This window comes from Schistocerca gregaria, chromosome 6 (assembly GCF_023897955.1).
Source record: "Schistocerca gregaria isolate iqSchGreg1 chromosome 6, iqSchGreg1.2, whole genome shotgun sequence".
NCBI lineage: Eukaryota > Metazoa > Arthropoda > Insecta > Orthoptera > Acrididae > Schistocerca > Schistocerca gregaria.
The window spans coordinates 248,329,497-248,344,931 of NC_064925.1; the positions used below are offsets into that span (position 1 = coordinate 248,329,497).

The following is a 15,435-nucleotide window of genomic DNA, read 5'->3' on the forward strand; positions in this document are numbered from 1 at the left end:
TCTCACATTAATTCTAAACATAAACTCTACAGTTCTGTGCTGACCTTGGTAAAATTCAAGTCACATCCCCATCCATACTTATTTTCCAAATGAAGTCCAATAATTTGTTTGCATACCAGCACCATAATTTATTAATTGCTAATTTATTAAATTTATGCAACAAACAAGACATCAAATACATGTCATTACTGGTCCATTTGAATATTTTCAAAGCCTTCTTTGTTTGTGGTGGAGGCTTCATTAATGATTTTTATTCTATTCTTTGGCCTTTACAAATGTCTGCTTGTGTCTGTGTATGTGCTGATGGATATGTGTGTGTGTGCGAGTGTACACCTGTCCTTTTTCCCCCTAAGGTAAGTCTTTCCGCTCCCGGAATTGGAATGACTCCCTACCTTCTCCCTTAAAACCCACATCCTTTCGTCTTTCCCTCTCCTTCCCTCTTTCCTGAAGAAGCAACCATCGGTTACGAAAGCTAGAAATTCTGTGTGTGTGTTTGTGTGTTTTATTTATTGTGCCTATCTACCGGCACTTTCCCGCTTGGTAAGTCTTGGAATCTTTGTTTTTAATATATTATTCTATTCTCAGTTTGATTAAAGAAGTGAGACAGAGACTACAAAAGTGACAAAATATACTGCTTCTACAGTATGCACTCTCACTGCAATAATTTTGGCTGTGGTAGATAGTTTGCAGTGTGAAAAGGAGAATTATTGTAGCTTATGCACAGAATAATCTTTCTGTGTCCAAAAACTTAAATTTACTTTCTCACTATTATATCTTAAAGAGGCAATTATTCACAATACTCTAGCAACAACTGAAGTCAAGTGAGCCATATATTCAGCACCATAGCTAGAAACCAATAAATGATCACAGTGTTCCAAAAAATTGCTGTGATGACATGAGGTTTCAACTAAAACAACAACTTGAAAATGTTTGTCCATAGCCAATATCCTACTTGAGCATGTTAGGTTCCTACTGTGTGTCCACAATAACTTAATGATTTCACTGGTGGAGCCAAAAATGGTGAAAATCGACAGCAGTTGAAAGGTACTCATTTGTATGTGAGTGCTGCCAATGTTAGGCTGCCCCTGGTTGTGAAGTATTACTGTACACATAGTCAATGGTGACGGTGCCAATGCTACAGGGAGCAGCCAACTCTGCATTACCCTCAATGCCCCTCTCCCCTCGGCAGTCTGATGTAGAGGCATGGCATACCTTCTGCTGTTCCTAATAACCACTGTGCAAATCGTCCTCTTATCATGGATAAGCAGCAGAGAGGTCGCCTGTATTTTCATTAAATTTGTGCTTAAATGTATTCCCTTGGTATATTGTAGATAATTTTAGCAAAACCTCATGCAACAGCAACAAACAATTTTATACTTCCTGAGTCAGCAGACAATCAGTGACTACAAAGCAAACAGTTCAATGATCTGCTAGCCAAGACCTATGTCATAATAATATTTTTTGATGGAAATACAGTTACTGGTGTGTCAGAGAACGAAAGAAAAACCTTCAGCATACAGTAAAACTGTGGCGCACAAAATTTATAGAATGAGTGTCCACTAATGCTGAAAGTTATGTTTACATTGCACATTAGTTGCACATACTGTGAAGAATAACTTGAGTGAAAGAGAACACTCCCTCTGGGCATAAAATTCTGAGGGTCATCAATGTTATTGTTGCATTAGTAGTTAACTCAGAATGATACTGCAGCGACCACTATCTGCTGATGATGTCTGTCAGAGACCTGGGCTCCAACAGACATTAGTATGAAGCTTCAGCACATCACAGAGTTATGTACTTTAACTTGAACAAAACATACAAAAACACTGCTGCACCTTCATCGAGGAAATCCTCCTCTTCATCTTCCATAAGCAGTTCTTTTTGCCTTCCTTCTTCAGTAACCATAGATACAACTTCTGGAACATGCTGTTTATCTTTCTGTAATAGCTCTTCTAAACGATTGCCAAGTGCCTGAAACAACAGTATACTTTGAATTTTCATGTGTCAACAGAAACAATGGTACACTTTTAACAACTTCTGGTGTGTATACAAAATCATATCTATGTCTGAAAATAACCCTCTCCCCAGACAATTTTCTGCATTCATCATATCAAGAAATTCCCAATCAGTCACAAATATGGGCAGATATTTTTGTAGATTGTATGTTCTTCAGTAAGATATTTTTCATTTTGGATAAAAAGTTCTGTAGAATTCAATAAATACCAAATTCACCTCGTTACAGTTGTTTATGGTTTTAGGATACTTTGTGTTAGGTGTCTTTGCAATCCCAAGATAGATGTCAAGAAGAACCCCACTTTGTCCAAGAGTGTGTTACATATTGTGCAGTACATGCTTGTGAATAAGTGGTAGTTATTACTCACTCTGCTGCCTTTTAGTAGACAAGTATGGCTTGTGCTCTGTTTCACTCTACATCTGTACTCTGCAAGCCACCTTACAGTAAGACACCTGAGTTAGTTCTGGTAGCACTATTATCCCCACCCCCCACCCCTTTCCCTGTTTCATCCATGAATAGTCAATGGGAACAGCAAGAGTCACTAATCCCCATATGAGTTCTGTTCCCATTTTGTTGTTACAGCATTTTTGTGAGATGTATGTTGGGTGAAATAATATGTCTCCCAACTCTTCTTGGAATGTACACTCTCAGCAGTTTCAACAGTAAACTTATCAGCGACAAAAATCTCATTTTGCAGCTTCTGATATGGGAGTTTGTTGAGCATCTGCATGACACTCACACTTACTGAGTGAACTTTTGATGAACATGCCACTCTTCATAGAGTCTGCTCTGTCTCTTTTATTCCAGTACCTTATTGTGATGTCTGCAAGACACAAATAAATGTTTATTAATTTTGAAATCCTAACGAGAATTACAAAAAAGGTAATCTAAAGATGAATTAGTCACTTTTAAGGCACTATCTACTATGAATTACCATGTTTGTGTATCTCAAGAAAGTAGAGTCTTGATATTTAAATGTGAATATTTCTAGGTTAGATATACCTATGACATCCATGAATATGTATTTCAAAATATGAATTACTAAAGTCACATTTATTGTTTGGTCCAGTATGCATTTCAGAGAATTTCACCTTCATCATCCAGCAGCGTTATTACTATTAAGAAGGTACAAACATTTGGCTTCTTGTGTGGTAACCTTTGGCAATTGCTGGCAGTATGAGACAAATACTGTTTCAATACAATTCCCAAATTTATGTGGATGCTTTGATTCCAAAGGTGAACAGTAATTTAATACAGGGTAGCAAAGCAAAACAAGAAATGCTGAGTTCCATTTTCAAATTTTCCTTTACAAAAGAGGACTCAGGAATAATGTCCCAATTTAATGCTCTTACCACTGCAAAGATGAATGAAACAGGTTTTAGTGCCAATGGTACTGACGAACAACTGAAGTTGTTAAAACTGAAAAAGGCTCCAGGAACTGGTGGGTTCCCTATCAAATTCTATGCTGAATTTGCAGCCGAGTTAACCCCCGTTTAACCATAATATACACAAGATCCCTCAAACAAAAAACTATGCCCAGTGGTTGGAAGGAAGCACATGTCACACCCATTGACAGCACAGGAAGCAAAAGTGATCCACAAAACTACCATCCAATATCTCTCAATCCATTTACTGTTGAGTCTTAGAACATACTCTGAGCTCAAACACTTCTGGACAGTATTAAACTTAGTACCATGCCAATATTTCTTAGCTAAAAGTACTAGTGTATTAGGCATCAATCAAAATTTGTGAAGGGGTCGAGGATTTCTTGATAGGGACTGTGAAGAATATAATCCTGGATGCAGTCATTGACATTGGAAATATCTTCAGGCATGTTCCAGGGAATTGCGTTCGGACCTTTGTTGTTTATTTCAAGTATTAATGACCTAGCAGAGAGTAATAATAGTAACCTTACAATTTTTACTGGTGATGAAGTTCTCTATAATGAAATATTGTCTGAAAAATGGTGCAGTGGTATTCAATTAGATCTTGATAGGATTTCAAAGTCATATACAGACTGGTAACTTGCTTGAAATGTACAGAAATGTAGGCACTTCACAAAATGAAAAACGGCAGTATCCTAAGATAACAAAATCAACGAGTCACAATTAGAATGGGGCATATAGATACCTGGGTGTAAAAATTTGTAGTGATATGTAACAGAATGATCACATAGGTTCAGTCATAGGTAAAGCAAGTGTTAAGTGTTTGGTTCATTGCTAGAACACTGTGGGAGTGTGGCCAATCTACAAATAAGATTGCTCACCAAACACTCATATGAACCACCATATAATTTGGCTGAAGAGTCTGGGTCCTGCATCAGATTGAACTAACAGGGGATATTGAATATACATAGAGAAGGGCAGCATGAATAGTCAGAGGGTGGAGTTTTTTTTAAGCCAGTGGTGGAGCATCATGCAACTACTGAAGAAAGTTAACTGGCAGCACTGAATCTAGGAATATACTATAACTCCACATGTATCACTACCTTAGGAATCACAAAGGCAAAGTTAGACTAGTAAGAGCATGCACAGAGATGTTTAGGCGATCATTCTTCCTGTGCGCCACATGAATGAAAGAAGAAGAAATCATAATAAATGGTACAATGGGAAGTACCATCTGCCTGGCACTTCACTGTGGTTTGAAGATTGCACATGTAGAAGGAAAATTATAAATATCTTTCAGTGGCCATAGGCTCATTTTCTATTTGTTTTCATGTCACATACACTTTCTGTAAGCTGACATAAACAGAGACATTTTATTAGGATTTAACAAATGTAAAGAATATGTTAAATGATGTTGCAAACAGTGGCAACTTTACATGATATTTTTAATTATTATTGTACTGAGTTGATTATGTGTATAGGGAGACAGACAGACAGACAAATAGGCAGATGAGAGATAGGTAGACACAAGGACAGATAGATAGATGGATAGATAGACAGATAGAGAAAGGGAGAGAGAGAGAGACTGAGAGATAAACAGATAAGAAGTGAGAGCACAGATTAACAACGACAAAGCAATCTCTTGTTATGCACATTATTTCAAAAGGTTTCTCATTGTGATGCGGCTATAGCATGATTTTGATATGAAATATTTACACCGAAGTGCCAAAGAATGGGCATACATTTTCAAATACAGCGATATGTAAACAAGCAGAATACAGTACTGTGGTTGGCAATGCCTATATAAGACAACAAGTGTCTGGCACAGTTGTTAGATCAGTTACTGCTGCTACAATGGCAGGTTATCAAGATTTAAGTGAGTTTGAACATGGTGTTATAGTCAGCCCATGAGCGACAGGACACAGAATCTCTGAGGAAGTGATGAAGTGGGTATTTCATGAGTGTATCATGAGTATCAGGAATCTGGTAAAACATCAAATCTTTGACGCTGCTGTGGCTGGAAGAAGATCCTGCAAGAATGTAACCAACAAAATTGAAGAGGTCCAACCCTTCAACAAATTGCTGCAGATTTCAATGCTGGGCCTTCAACAAGTGTTAGGGTGTGAACCATTCACCGAAACATCATTGATATGGGCTTTTGGAGCCAAAGGGCCACTCATATACTCTTGATGACTGCATAACACAAAGTTTACACCTCGCTTGGGCCTGTCAACAATGACATTGGACTGTTGATGACTGGAAACATGTTACCTGGTCAAACTGTATTGAGCCAATGGATGTGTATTGGTATGGAGATAGCCTTATGAATCCATGGACCCTGCATGTCAGCAGGGGACTGTTCAAGCTGGTGGAGGCTCTGTAATGGTGTGGGACATGTGCATTTGGAGTGCTATCGGACGACTCCTGGTATGTCTAGATACAACCTTGACAGGTGCTACATACATAAGAATCCTATCTGATCACCTGCATCCATTCATGTCCATTGTCCATTCTGAGGGACTTCGGTAATTCAGCAGGACAATGTGACACCCCACACATCCAGAATTGCTACAGAGCGACTCCAGGAACACTCTTCTGAGTTTAAACACTTCTACTTGGCACCAAACTCCCTAGAAATGAACATTATTGAGCATGTCTTGCAACATTTTGTTCAGAAGAGATCTTCACTGTGACAGCTCTGCAGGATTCATGGTGTCAGTTTCCTTCAGCTCTACTTGGACATTAGTCAAGTCCATACCACATCGTGTTATGACACTTCTGAGTGCTAATGGGAGCCCTACATGATATTTGGCAGATGTACCAATTTCTTTGGCTCTTCAGTACATATATGGTCAGACAGCAAAGAAAGCCCATGTAAAATACATTCGGAACAGATAAATACAGGGAGGTGAATTATTTTCCATTAAATTACAGAAGAAATGTGGCACATCTTCTAACACACAAGTAATTTTTAACAATTATAGCTGCCAGATTATGACCCTGACTGCTTTTTAATGTAAATATATACTTCTTTCTGTGACACTAGTAAGTCTTTGAAAGGGTAACAACAACATAATTTGTGGTAATTGATCAAATGGTAATAAGATAACAGAGCTACAAACTAAAATCTTGTGGTAGGAGGAGAGGTCTCACATACTTGTCAAATGAAAGCTAACATATAACTCAGTTAGGTTCATGCATTTATTGTTATGATTGTCATACCAAGTACTCAAAATGTTAACACTGATCACTGGTACATGGTATATAGTAAGTCTTCATCGATATACCACACAGTGAATTTAATCTGGATTTATTGCAGCACAGATCCATGTTATACAGCACTTCATATTTATATTTATAGTAAATGATGCTTCATCCATAAACAAAATTTTACATAGAAATGCTGTTTAAATTCAATATTTTTGGAGACACCATTTGAAGAACTGTACCCAATTTTGAAATTCATTGCCATGAAGCTGTGGATGGAAAAAATTTGAAAAGAATGAAATGTGTTGGAATGTAGTATTTGAAAAAAGCTGCTTTGGCTGATACTGCCCACATTCAAGCTGCCTTGCCGTGAAATGTGGATTGTGTGCCTTACTGGTGATAAGATGTTGAGTCACATTTGTCTCATCAGTATCGCTCGTTTTTTGTTGGGAGTACTATATTCATACTTCCGGTTTCTTGAAATTATTTTGCAAAGAGAGTGTGTGATGACTTGACACAATTAGGATACCTTTCTGTAGTTTTAACCATAGAGTCTTTATTTTTTTTACTCCAGAGCAAATGCGGAAATATCACTGTACACAGAAAATATGGCCTTTGTAGAATACTATGTAACAAGGTATAATTAAAGGAAATAAACAAATATCTTCCAGCATATAACCATGTCATGGCTGTACAGTTCGGTGACATTTGTATGAAGAAAAACCATAGCCACATTTCCAACAGCTGTATAAATTGTGAAGGTCTGAACAGCTTAATGAGAAAGTTGTCTGATAACTAGAACAGCAGAGCACAAATTCGCAGGCTTAAAAGTGCACAAGTAGACATATGAACTGTGCCTGAGTCCCATGTTTGCTAAAATTTCTTACAACAGGCTAGATGTTTGTGGACACTCTTCTCCTGATGGTGGCACAGTGGGTTCAGTGCTTTTATCTTGTTACTAAAATCATATATTTCCTACTTTCATTTGCCATTTACACAGTTAACAGCATGACAAGGAAATTTTCAAGACTGAAGTGGACATTTCATACTGTACTAAGCTTCTCAGTATGTAGCACCAGTGAATTTCAAGATATTTTACTGAGACTGGATATTAATATTAGTTACGCAAATGAACAAGTGCTGTGACACATACCTCACCCCATTGATAGAACATTTTTCCAGCTGTTCTTTGTTGAGTATGAGTACGTTTCAAGCCAGTTGGTACACCCCGTGCTGGTATTGGTCCTGATGGTCGAAACATTGGAAAATTGAGTTTCATCCAAGCTGGCCACTGTCCTTTGTTACAGCTGTGCACAAAATGTGCACACTCCAACAACAGTGCAGCTCTAGCAACAACTGGTGCATGAGGCTAAAATCAAATTATTTAACTCAATAAAAGAAGAAAATAAAATTGATGTCATATTCTGTGTTTACATTTAAAGCAATTAATCTTTATTTTAACCTATGTTCTATCATTAATTGCATCATTATTTGCAATAGATCTCTTAAAAGAAGTAAATCACTTTAATATTATTCTGGAGATATGATTGGCAGCATGAGCAAGAAATTAAAACTTTGAATTAATGATTAATAAAGAGTACTTTCAGATCCACATAGTGACCATAGTTGGTAAACTGGGGACTCTGAAATGAACGGATAAAATAGTAATAAAATCGATCTACTGTGTTTTCCAGTACAGTGGTGTATTTATTTCCCAAAGTGTAGTTTCATCGACATGGTATCAAAGAATGTTCATCGTAATGTGAGCACAACGGACAGGCCTAGCTGTTAATTCAGCTGCTTGTGTTGCATTTGACACTACGACAAAATATCGTCCTCATTTTATATAGGCTCATATGTGCTCGTATACAATTTTACATGATGAAACTACAAGTTTCAAAGTTTGTCATGAACTGCAGTGCCCTATGAATCGTGTAATATCATCTTTGCAAAATTTTTATGCACATTTACTAAATTTGAATTGACACAAATCCAAACAGATGGCTTTCGTCAACTGCCAACAAATCTATTGCTACACAGTCTCCTCAAGCCAAGTTAGTATATTTCGTAAGTAATAGTGACAATATGGCTAAGTGTAGATACTGTGACTTTATGATTTTTTTTAGAATAGATATGGTAATAAAAATTTCTGGTGCAATGTAAATAATTTAGGAGTAAATGTTACAACTCATGAACTGTAGAGTTGTTGAGTTATTGAAAGACACATCAACAAGACTGAAAATTTTGCTATCTTATTTTGAGTTCAGTGTCATCATAAGACCTTTGTGGGATGAAGTAATATAGTGCTTGATTTACCTTTAAATGAACGTTTGTAATTTTGACAGTAAACCTCCCTGTGGCACGCAACACAGCTCCATGACACATATGAGCTTGCTAAATGGACTCAAGATTAAACATACTGTTATCATTTGGAACTTCTCAATCTCATCTATTAACTATCTGGTAAGGCATCCAGACTGATTGTCAATACTGAAGAATTAGTCAAATGAGGGTCTTGTGTGTCTCCTTTCTGAAGAAGGCTTTGACTGACAGCTCAATGGGTGTGTTTGCAACTCAATGTGTCATCTTTATGGTAAGTAGCGATCTGTCCTTTTGTAGTATTGTCGATGTTCAAACTTGGACTTGCCATTGTTTGCTCTTTTCTTGAAATAGAAAATTGGCTTGGTATTTGCTAACAGTAAAGCTATGATTGCAGAGACAAACTAATGTGAAATATGCAGTTGGAATTTCACTGAGTCTCTGATGAACATCTTTGGGGATTGGGCATTATACAAATTGCAGCCCATGCTGTGATACTAACCTCGCTTAATGTAAGTTACGTAACAACAAATTGTTACTGTTGGACACTGACCATACAATCTGCGAAATCTGCTACAGTAAAGACATGCATGTGAGTTCACCTCTAGTGGTAATGCATTGCTACTATGAATGCTTTCTTGATGATTAGAATGTATGAAGTCCGACATTGTGCAACTGTTTTTCAATAGTACTCATAGTCAGATGACGTTTCTTGAGACCTTTCTGCTTCATCAAAATTTGTTATCAGCATATTCTCTCTCACATTAATTAATTGAAAAGCTAAATTGCCAAATATGTGTGATGTAAATAATACTATACTTTGGGAACTGTTATGATGAAATAAACCTATAGAATGTATTCCTTATGCCTCAAGCAGACACTGTAAACGGTAGGACTGTTTGACACCAGATTATTTTCTTAAAATTACTGAAACACAATTACAATCATAGTCTATAACATATATTTGAAATCTAATGTTACCTGTGTCTTACTACATAATTGCAAGGTATTATCCTGTCTGTCAGGCTCTTTGTTTAAGGACTGTTATTACTGAAAAGAAGTACATTTTTACTATACCTAGCAAACTCGCTAGGAAGAAATTATATTCAATATTTTACAAATAATCCACTAAAATGCAATATGTACTGTTATATTTATATATCTGACAATTTTCATTGTGAATGAGCCTAATCTGTAACGAGATTCATATATTGCATAATGTCATTGCACTTTATGATTTATACAACAACTGCTACCTCCCCCCCCCCCTCCCCCTCCCCCACCTGCGCACCGTGCCGGCTTTGTACAGCTGTACCATGAATTGTTCTACTTCTAGAATTACTTCAACACAGAAATAAACTATGTTGAAACCAAAAATCACATGTGGTATGAATTAATGTGGACATTACGACCCACTTGGTCAGTCTTCGCTATACCTGGACTCCAATGCATTTCTTTTCTATAGCAAAAAATCAACTCTATGAAGCAGATAACTCACGTTAAGTATTTGATCACAGCTAAAAGAGAAAACACTGCATTCTGGAAGAGTGTTACTGGTCACTACATAGTAACCATCACTCCTCCATTCATTGCCACCAGCATTGGTGAATGGTAATGACTACATGAACGGTATGTTGTCCTGTATGGTGAGAAGACCATACCTCACTGTTTAACCCTCTTAATCATGTGTAATTGGTAAAATTGTTGTCTCTCTCACCTCTAAGGAATACTGTAGATTGTGGAAATTCTGTCAATACAAAGAAAGCATTACAATAAAAAAATGGACTTTCTGTTACAAATACTGCTGGAACACAGCTATCTTTTTTTACCTGGGACATGACAGGCATGTATTTTAGTATTTCCTATCTTTATGTCATAATGATTATTATATTTCAATAAATTCATGTAAATATGTTTATTTATTTATTTGAGTTTATGAAATAATGAGACCATGGTATCATCTTTTTCACTTGATTTGGATCTTCATAGTACCAGTCATCACAGTCTATTAGCCATAGAGTAAGCAAATGTTATGAGATGACAGCCACATTCCAGGTCCTCTTTGATATTCATTATAATAGTAAAAAATAACTGCAATGATAACCATTGTAATCAAAGCTTATATTGTATTCACAGAAAAAGTTTATTATTTGCTAGGAGCCTCAGGATAGAAGTTCACATTACTACTCCATTAACACTAAGTAGTGGAGATGTTATAATCAGAGAACAGAGAAATAAACTGATATTGAGAAAAATATTGTAACACTTCCTTAGGGTGTGTCCAAAGTTACTTTTATGTCTGGAGACTTCTCTCCAGTCAGACTGACATGTTGTGTACTGTTTGCTAGAAACTCCTCAGCCCAATCACACCATTGGTCTGATATTCCATACAATTGTATTTTGTTCATAACACAGCAATGCAAAACTGTATTGAATGACTTCATTTAACAATAAACATTAATTTTCTACAATTACAACACTATTTCTAACAATCTACCTTTTTCTACCTCTACTAATCCCAGAAGAAAAATGAATAGGACCTTTTTGTAGAATTTAATGTAGTCTAATTTTGTACTAGGAAACTGATATTTTTGAGTTATTCAAGAAAAACTAAAAAAAAGTAACCTTTAAACACACTTCCCTTCACCATGATGATCACACTTTGCCAGTTAGCATATCTAGTATAGTGCTCATGTCACTGCTTCATATCACTGTACGAAAATTTGTGACTACACAGATTTTTTCCCCTAATTTTCCTTCATGGACTGGACTAGTAGAGGAAGTGGTTTGTCTCTTTTATGTAGAAGAGTAGGCTGTGGATAACAGGTTGAAGGTGTTGGCTCACAACGGCAGAGGTACTCTCTGTGGGGGCACTATGTCCAACCACAGTAGGGTGTCCTGGGTGATCAGATTTATGTACTGTAGGAAGTATGTAGAAAGTAGGAGTGTGAGGATGAATTGGGAGGTGCCCCCCCCCCCCCCCCCCCCAAACCATAGACCTTGCCGTTGGTGAGGAGGCTTGCTTGCCTCAGCGATACAGATAGCTGTACCATAGGTGCAACCACAACGGAGGGGTATCTGTTGAGAGGCCAGACAAACGTATGGTTCCTGAAGGGGGGCAGCAGCATTTTCAGTAGTTGCAAGAGCACCAGTCTGGATGAATGACTGATCTGGCCTTGTAACACTAACCAAAATGGCCTTGCTGTGCTGGTACTGCGAACAGCTAAAAGCAAGGGGAAACTACGCCCGTAATTTTTCTCGAGGGCATGCAGCTTTACTGTATGGATAAATGATGATGGCATCCTCTTGGGTACAATATTCTGGAGGTAAAACAGTCCCCCATTTGGATCTCCGGGCGGGGCTACTCAGGAGGACGTTGTTGTCAGGAGAAAGAAAACTGGCGTTTTACAGATCGAAGCGTGGAATGTCAGATCCCTTAATCGGGCAGGTAGGTTAGAAAATTTAAAAAGGGAAATGGATAAGTTAAAGTTGGATATAGTAGGAATTTGTGAAGTTCGGTGGCAGGAGGAACAAGACTTTTGGTCAGGTGAATACAGGGTTATAAATACAAAATCAAATAGGGGCAATGCAGGAGTAGGTTTAATAATGAATAAAACGATAGGAATGTGGGTAAGCTACTACAAACAGCACAGCGAACACATTGTTGTGGCCAAGATAGACATGAAGCCCACACCTACAACAGTAGTTCAAGTCTATATGCCAACTAACTCTGTAGATGACGAAGAAATTGAAGAAATGTATGATGAGATAAAAGAAATTATTCTGATAGTGAAGTGAGATGAAAATTTAATAGTCATGAGTGACTGGCATTCAATAGTAGAAAAAGGAAGAGAAGGAAACATAGTAGGCAAATATGGATTGGGGGTAAGAAATGAAAGAGGAAGCCGTGTGGTGGGATTTTGCACAGAGCACAACTTAATCATACACTTGGTTAAAGAATCACAAAAGAAGGTTGTATACATGGAAGAAGCCTGGAGATACTGGCAGGGCTAAGATAGATTATGTAATGGTAAGATAGAGATTTAGGTACCAGGTTTTAAATTGTAAGACATTTCCAGGTGCAGATGTGGATTCTGACCACAATCTATTGGTTATGAACTGTAGATTAAAACTGAAGAAACTGCAAAAAGGTGGGAATTTAAGGAGATGGGACCTGCATAAACTGAAAGAACCAGAGATTGTACAGAGTTCCAGGGAGAGCATAAGGGAACAACTGACAAGAAAGGGGGGAAGAAATACAGTAGTAGAAGAGTGGGTAGCTTTGAGGGATAAAGTAGTGATGGCAGCAGACAATTAAGTAGGTAAAAAGACAAGGGCTAGTAGAAATCCTTGGGTGACAGAAGAAATATTGAATTTAATTGACGAAAGGAGAAAATACAAAAATGCAGTAAGCGAAGCAGGCGAAAAGGAATACAAATGTCTCAAAAATGAGATCGACAGGAAGTGCAAAATGGCTAAGCAGGCATGGCTAGAGGACAAATGTAAGGATGTAGAGGCTTATCTCACTAGGGGTAAGATAGATACTGCCTACAGGAAAATTAAGGCGACCTTTGGAGAAAAGAGAACCACTTGTATGAATATCAAGAGCTCAGATGGAAACCAAGTTCTAAGCAAAAGTCGGCAAAGCAGAAAGGTGGAAGGAATATATAGAGGGTCTGTACAAGGGCGATGTAGTTGAGAGCAATGTTATAGAAATGGAAGAGGATGTAGATGAAAATGAAATGGGAGATACGATACTGCGTGAAGAGTTTGATGGAGCACTGAAAGACGTAAGTCGAAACAAGGCCCCGGGAGTAGACAACATTCCATTAGAACTACTGACAGCCTTGGGAGAGCCAGTCCTGACAAAACTCTACCATCTGGTGAGCAAAATGTATGAGACAGGCGAAATACCCTCAGACTTCAAGAAGGATCTAATAATTCCAATCCCAAAGAAAGCAGGTGTTGACAGATGTGAAAATTACCAAACTATCAGTTTAATAAGTCACAGCTGCAAAATACCAACGCAAATTCTTTACAGACGATTGGAAAAACTGGTAGAAGCTGACCTCAGGGAAGATCAGTTTGGATTCTGTAGAAATGTTGGAACACGTGAAACAATACTGACCCTATGACTTATATTAGAAGCTAGGTTAAGAAAAGGCAAACCTACGTTTCTAGCATTTGTAGACTTAGAGAAAGCTTTTGACAATGTTGACTGGAATACACTCATTCAAATTCTGAAGGGAGCAGGAGTAAAATACAGGGAGCGAAAGGCTATTTACAATTTGTACAGAAACCAGATGGTAGTAATAAGGATCGAGGGGCATGAAAGGGAAGGAGTGGTTAGGAAGGGAGTGAGACAGGGTTGTAGCCTCCCCCCGATGTTGTTCAATCTGTATATTGAGCAAGCAGTAAAGGAAGCAAAAGAAAAATTCAGAATAGGTATTAAAATACATGGAGAAGAAATAAAAACTTTGAGGTTCGTCAATGACATTGTAATTCTGTCAGAGACAGCAAAGGACTTGGAAGAGCAGTTGAACAGAATGGACAGTGTCTTGAAAGGAGGATATAAGATGAACAACAACAAAAGCAAAACGAGGATAATGGAATGTAGTTGAATTAAGTCGGGTGATGCTCAGGGAATGAGATTAGGAAATGAGACACTTAAAGTAGTAAAGGAGTTTTGCTGTTCGGGGAGCAAAATAACTGATGATGATCGAAGTAGAAAGGATATAAAATGTAGACTGGCAATGGCAAGGAAAGCGTTTATGAAGAAGAGAAATTTGTTAACGTCGAGTATAGATTTATGTGTCAGGAAGTCGTTTCTGGAGTGGAGTATGGAGTGTAGCCATGTATGGAAGTGAAACATGGACAATATATAGTTTGGACAAGAAGAGAATAGAAGCTTTCGAAATGTGGTGCTACAGAAGAATGCTGAAGATTAGATGGGTATGTCACATAACTAATGAGGAGGTACTGAATAGGACTGGGGAGAAGAGGAGTTTGCGGCACAACTTGACTAGGAGAAGGGATCAGTTGGTAGGACATGTTCTGAGACATCAAGGGATCGCTAATTTAGTACTGGAGGACAGCGTGGAGGGTAAAAATCATAGAGGGAGATGAAGAGATGAATACACTAAGCAGATTAAGAAGGATGTAGGTTGCATTACGTACTGGGAGATGAAGAAGCTTGAACAGGGTAGAGCAGCATGGAGAACTGCATCAAATCAGTCTCAGGACTGAAGACCACAACAACAACAACAACTCTCTTTCTTTCTCTTTCCATCTTCCTCCCATTCCCTCCTCCTCATCCCATTTGCTGTTCACCACAGTTGGGTCTCAGTGTTTAAAGACAACAGTGACCTTGGGTGTGTTAGCTGGGCTTGCATGACTTAAGTGTGTGTGTGTGTGTGTGTTTGTGTGTGTGTGTGTGTGCAAGAGAGGGAGAGTGGAGGGGGGAGGGAGGGGGGACAGCAAGTGTTTATCCAATTATTTACTTTTACTTCC

General features: G+C 37.9%; 1 protein-coding gene across 4 annotated transcripts in view; it reads right to left on the bottom strand.

Annotated features, from left to right (window-relative positions):
- The window catches only part of LOC126278568 (protein unc-80 homolog), a 953,735-nt gene that overhangs the window by 432,795 nt on the left and 505,505 nt on the right, over positions 1-15,435 (bottom strand). For all 4 annotated transcript variants that reach the window (XM_049978772.1, XM_049978771.1, XM_049978773.1 and 1 more), the window contains 2 exons: positions 7,760-7,975; positions 1,836-1,971 (listed from right to left, as the gene is read on the bottom strand). In XM_049978772.1, the coding sequence (XP_049834729.1) occupies positions 1,836-1,971; positions 7,760-7,975 (352 nt within the window). The remainder of the gene's footprint in view (positions 1-1,835; positions 1,972-7,759; positions 7,976-15,435) is intronic.